The following is a 6,469-nucleotide window of genomic DNA, read 5'->3' on the forward strand; positions in this document are numbered from 1 at the left end:
CAAGATACAGTCTGAAACCCCAATGAAGCTCAGATCCACTGGTCCAGGTCAGAAGGTATAAGGGCTATATAAATAGCCCACCAACTAGAAGAAATATAAAATCACACAAGCTTTTTACTTATACTTCTCGAATATCATAAAGAGGATACATAGTTCAGGGTCCATTGTGGAGTTCAGCCACTAAGATTTGGTGTTTGTTTGTTACTGTCACAATACCTATCCTGACTGTTACACAAAAGGACAAAAGGTATCCTGACTCTTTCTTTCTTTCCTGGTTCATGGGCTGCTTCTTCTTCTCCTTCTCCTTCTCCCTCTCCCTCTCCCTCTCTCTCTCCCCCTCCCTCCCTTCCTCCCCCACCTTCCCTTACTCTTTTCCTCACTCTCACTCTGAATACTGTTGTCCAAAGAATCAAACTTGGAAAGAAAAGAAAGGAAGAAAGAACAGAGGATAGGGGAAAGAAAGAAACTGAGATAACAGTGCAGACATTCTTTAGAGAGCAAAGGATAACCACAGGCTTGGAAAGCATTCAAATGTTATTATTCGTTCAGGCACAAGAATATTTTATGACAAGAAGGATATTCAAAATACATTAGTGAAAAAGCAAGTTTCAAAACATTACTCCAGAGGGTTCCATTATGTCTGTTTATATAATGTGTATAAATATTTATAGCTTCATTGGATGTAGAGTCAAATTACCAAAAAAAAAAGAGAGAGAGAGAGAGGGAATTTACTGCTTATGTCATTGTCCTGTACTCATTTACAGGTGGGTATGGGTGTTTATAGCATATCAGAGTGGATCTCAACTAGTAACAGTATTGTTCCCTCTTGAGAATGGTTTGCAATGTCTGGGGACATATTTGATTGTCACAACAGGGGTGGGAATGCAGAGAAGCTGGTAAACATCCTACAGTGCATAGAACAGCCTCCCACCACAAACCCAAGATGTCAATAGTGCCAAGGTTGGGAAACCTTGGTGAAGCCGTCGCTGGCAGTGGCCCTCTCATATCCCTTCGGCATTTATCTCTACATTCCTGGGGTTGCTTATTGCAAATACCTATGACTCTGTGCCTGGGGGTTTCTTACTGCCCATGAGACATACCTGGCACAGGGCAAGCTCATGATACCAGAGATTAATAGCCTTTGAGAGCAACCATGAACCAATGACTGATGGAAGCTGGTGAATAAATGCCCCAGTTCGCCCATCCCTGAGGTAGGATGACTCTGAGGTGTGTCCTATGCTGTCCTCCAGAGCACCCCAATGGGACTGAGCCTTGGTCGGCCACAATGGAAACGTCCTTGACTATGCATCCTTTAATAGCTATCTTCTCTTCCCTGTATCACTTTTTACCACCTTACTTGTGTTCCTTGGGATCACCCATCAAATAAATTTCTTATACTTGAACCCTTGTCTCAGGGTCTGCTTCTGGGGTACCCAAACCAAGACACAGAGAAGAATGCCAGCAAACCATTATCAGTGATTTTCACTGGATTGAGGAATTGTGTGTAGCATCTATTTTCCTCCTTTTGCATATGAATATTTTATAAATTTTCCACAACAGCAATATACTCTGTAATATGGGGATTTTTTATTATAGCAAAATACACATAACATAAAATTTACCACTTTAACCTTTTTTGGGAGGGAGACAGAGCCTTGCTCTATTGCTTCAGCTGAAATGCAGTGGCACATCACAGCCCACTACAACCTCAAACTCCTGAGCTCAGGCAATCCTCCTGCCTCAGACTCCTGAGTACCTGTGACTATAGGCACGTTCCAACAACCCAGCTAATTTTTCTATTTTTTGTAGATACAGGGTCTAACCATATTTCTCAGACTGGGCTTAAACTCCTGACCTCAAGTGATTCTCCCACTTCAGCCTCCCAAAGTGCTAGGATTACAGGCATAAGCCACCACACCCAGCCCATTTTAACCACCTTTAAGCATACAGTTCAGTAACATTACATTCACAGTGTTGTACAATCATTCCCACTGTCTATATATAGAATTTTTTCTGTCATCCCAAACTGAAACTCTGTCTCCATTAAACAATTACTTTCCATTTCTCCCCCCGGCAACCACCATTTTACTTTCGGTCTCAATTAATTTGACTGTTCAAGGTACTTCATATAAGTGGGTTCATACAATATTTGTCCTTTTGTGTCTGGTGAACTTCACTTAGCATAAGTTCCTCCAGGTTTATCCATGTTGTAGCATGTGTCAAAATGTCCTTCCTTTTTAAGGTTGAATAATATTTCATTGTATTGGATATGCCACATTTTGCAGGAAAGGTCTTTTAATAACACATCTCTGTCTTCTTCCTGACTCACTGACTTTTCTCTGCTTCACTAATGTTAGTACAAAACATCCTCATGTTTTCTTTGATGTTCCAGGTCCAAAAACAATACCACAAGTGGTTTAGAGAGATCATGAAATTAAAATCTGAGTCTGAGACACATACGCTTTCCAGCAAGGTCAGCCCTGACTCAAAACCCACTGAGGTAAGAGAACACGCAACTTATTTCTAATGTTTCACCACCACCCCCTCCTTGACACCTTGAACTTCCTCTCCTTGTCATAATACAGACTGCCTCTCCTGCAGGATATGAGGAAGAGTCCTTTTCCTAACAACCTGCTTTGAGTTCCCCATTCTTGTTATATTGTTCCTCAGCAACACTTCCCCTCACTAACAATGCTTAAGCTGCTTTCTGTTTACATTCTTGTTGTGCAAAGAGGTATGGCTACAACATATCGCCACCATCACTATAATCTAATGTTAAATCTCACTGGGGGAAATTGACAAGCATAAGCATAACAGAGCGATCATCATCCCTTGAACTCTCACTGTCTTGTAGAGAGGTGGTCATGAGCCTAGCAGAGTTGGTACACCCCATGGAAAGGGCTCTAGGTGAAGGACTCCATCTCAGCTTCTCTGCATAATTATAAAATAAGAGGGCAAGAAATAATAGGATCTTCCTTGGTGAAGAAATCCTATTAGAAAAAGAACACCTCTGGAAATTGGTTGCTGATATTGTTCTTTCTTTGAGCCAACTCTGGCTCAGCACACCAAGGAATGAGCTTCCAGCACTAATGAGCTTCCATACTCTGGAAATTGGTTGCTGATATTCTTCTGCTCTTTCCTTGAGCTAACTCTGGCTCAGTGCACCAAGGAATGAGCTTCCAGCACTATGTGAGACTTGTCTCCATATGTGTCCCTTACTTGTCTTTTTGGAGAAATGACAGCAAATACTTCTAAGAAGATATCTCCCTGGTTCACCAAGATGGACCCCTAAGTTCTAAATCCATAACAACTTTTCATATGTAATTTAGTTTCACACCTCCCTGTGCACACCCACCATATCCATACACCAAAAATCCTTAGAATAGGTTGTTTTGTTTTTAGAGACAGAGTCTCACTCTATTGCCCTCAGTAGAGTGCTGTGGCATCACAGCTCACAGCAACCTTCAGCTCCTGGGCTTAGGCATTTCTCTTGCCTCAGCCTCCCAAGTAGCTGGGACTACAGGCACCCACCACAATGCTCAGATATTTTTTTGTTGCAGTTTGGCTGGGCCAGCTTAGAACCCACTACCCTCAGTATATGGGGTAAGCACCCTACTCACTGAGCCACAGGTGCCACCCAGAATAGGTTGTTTTTAAGTTTAACTAAATTGAGAATTTTCTGATATTCTGATAAATCATCTTTAACATAACTTGAGATACTATGTGACTTTCCTTAGCATTGGAAATATCAAGGTCACTAAAGAAACATCTTTAATTTCAAGGCCCAGTATGGCAACTCACACCTATTATCCCAGCACTTTGGGAGGCTGAGGCAGGAGGACCACCTGAGGCCAAGAGTTCAAGACCAGCCTGGGAAACACAGCAAGACCTCATCTTGGAAGGAATGAATGAAGAAAGGGAGGGAAAAGAGAGAGAGAGGGAGGGAAAAACATTTATCTTTAGTTTCTTTGGGGAGGGAAGTGAATTAATTCTAAATATTTCCAAAAAGACCAAGAGAAAAATGGAACCAAGAAAAGTCTTAGGGCACGTCGGGTGATCAAAAATTGATTGATATTAGGCTTAATCATTCTTAGCAACAGTAAAGTTGCTACAGATATAAACTGGTTACTATTACCTGTGTAAGGTTTTCCAGATAATCCAAAATAATTCCCAAAGCTTCATCACTCCAGTTACTGGTTTAGTGGCATCCCAAAATGAAATAAGGAAACCTTTTATTATTATTGTCATTTAATATTGTGGAAATTGAATAAGATGAGTGTGTGTCTGAAAAGGGAAAATATAAAAACTAAGAATCCCTCTTCAAGAAATGCATTAGTTTTAATTGAAAGAATCTCTTTTGTTTTTCAAGGCATGAGATTTGAGTAAAAAGTGAGTGAAACTCTTTCTCTTTCTCTATGGACAAATTTGATGTTAGGTTATCTTTTCTGCTCCTGTTCCTTAGACACTTTATAAAATTGGCAGACCAGTTGCGTAGACAGGCAACATCGTTTATGGGAAAAGTCATGCTTGGCTGGTAAATTGTATCTGGACAGGGAGTTCTGCGAGTGCACCATAAACAGCAGGAGGGAAAGCATAATTTTGCATTTCCTGCATACAATGAATGTGATAACAAGGGCAGGATCTCCTAATCTCATGGGCTGCTTCAGAGGATATTGGTTCCCCTGTGGAGCATTGGGCAGCTAAACCAAGCTGTAATTTTTGGGGGGCAAAGAGAGTATTCATTGAGTTCTACAATGTGTCAGGCACTATGCTAGGCAATTAGCATAAAAAGGAAGAAAATCAACAAGAGTTTAGCCTTTCTTCATACCCAAAACCAACATCCAGAGGCCTAAAATCCTGATGTGGCCTATACTGTGTCTGAAAATTTATCAAAAAGAAGAATTTTTCATCCTAGATTTTTGAGAAGTCCTCTAAAAAAGTCCTTACTAAAGAAGCTAAAGAAGAGTACACCTGTCCTAGGATTCTAAAATGTTAGGAGATTGAGCCATCCTTGCCTGGTGGCTGGAGCTGGCTATAACTCACTCATGCTCTTTTTCTGTGTTCTTCATGTTTGTTTGTTTTCTTTTATCCTTAAATACACCTTTAATCTAAATATCTTTTATGTGGGGGATATTTTTCCAGGACAAGTGAAGGAAAAATTTTAAAACTAGAACGTTCAGCTCCATAAAGAAAAGTCATTGTCCGTGGATCTCACTGGCAGCATGAATGAAGAATGAAGCTGAGGACAAGGGAACTCATTGTACATAATCCCTAGAGGAGAAATACTTAATCTTCACTCCCTGAAGTGTTTTTTTGTGTATAACAGGCTTTCATAAATGTGTTGAATCAGATTTCTTTTCACTATGATGTGTTCAGCCAATGATTGTCCCTGAATACCCAAATTGAGACCATTACAAATATTCCCTAGACTTTTTAGAAATGAGGAAACCCCTATCCTCAAGTTCTTAGTCTCATTTGTCCAGAACTTACTCTTTAAACTCATTCAGTACTTCAAACCATCTGCTTCCCACTGGTTTTACCTCCTTGCTTATCCAGGCTAAGTCTCAGGACCAACTATATGTGAAATGATTCTCCCTTACACATTAAACACCTTTGTAACTGGGAGCAGTGGCTCACACCTGTAATCCAGCACTTTGGGAGGCTGAGATGGGAGGATGGCTTGAGGCCAAGAGTTTGTGAACAGGCTGGACGACATAGCAAGACCTGAAAAACCATGTTTGCATCCTTATTCTGATTCCACTTGGGACAATCTCAATCCAGAACTAATGTAACAGTGGCAGAGATTGTGGATTGTATACTCAGCATCCATCACCATCACCACCACACTATCCTCATTAACAAAGCATTGATTGTTTTCAAATTTAGGACAACAATGAGTCTGAGCCCCAGTCATCTGTTAAGATTGGTTTAAGCCAGCAGTTCTCAACTTGGAGTGATCTTGTTCTCCCACACTCTAGTGACATTTGGTAATATCTGGAGGCATTACATTTTTGTTCATAGCAAAGCCAAGGGTAGTGCTCCTAGCACCTAGTGGGTAGAGGTCAGGAATTCTGCTAAACATACCACAATGCACAAGGCAGCTCATGCCAGCAAAGAATTAACCACCTCCAAATGTCAGTAGTGCTGAAGTTGAGAAACCCTGATCTAACCCTTAAATTCCTAATCTCACTTTCAAATATCCACTCCCTGTTTCTTCTCCCCATTACTGCCCATTGTGTCTCCATTCTTCCACAAGAGCAGAGGGGTCCCTCCTCTTCACTAAGCCCTTTCTCTGTGCTTAGAATCCCACCCCTCTTGGCTCTTTGCAGAACTCTCTCCATCAATTATATCCTCTGTCTCTCAATTCTTCCCCAGTGGCATTTAAATGCACCACAGAAGGATCAGCAAACTTTTTGTATAAAGGACCAGATAAGTATTTAAGTATTTTAGACTTTCTGAATAAAACACA

The 6,469-nt window shown here is 40.9% G+C and overlaps 1 protein-coding gene across 1 annotated transcript in view; it reads left to right on the top strand.

The window, feature by feature from the left end:
• The window catches only part of ADGRE3 (adhesion G protein-coupled receptor E3), a 48,858-nt gene extending 43,540 nt beyond the window's left edge, over positions 1 to 5,318 (top strand). Inside the window, exons 15-16 of the mRNA XM_023517992.1 lie at positions 2,393 to 2,500; positions 5,143 to 5,318. Of these exons, the coding sequence (XP_023373760.1) occupies positions 2,393 to 2,500; positions 5,143 to 5,151 (117 nt within the window). The 3' untranslated portion in view covers positions 5,152 to 5,318. The remainder of the gene's footprint in view (positions 1 to 2,392; positions 2,501 to 5,142) is intronic.
• The last annotated feature ends 1,151 nt before the right edge of the window (positions 5,319 to 6,469 follow it).

Source organism: Otolemur garnettii, unplaced genomic scaffold (assembly GCF_000181295.1).
Source record: "Otolemur garnettii isolate 467f Iridium unplaced genomic scaffold, OtoGar3 scaffold00127, whole genome shotgun sequence".
Lineage (NCBI taxonomy): Eukaryota > Metazoa > Chordata > Mammalia > Primates > Galagidae > Otolemur > Otolemur garnettii.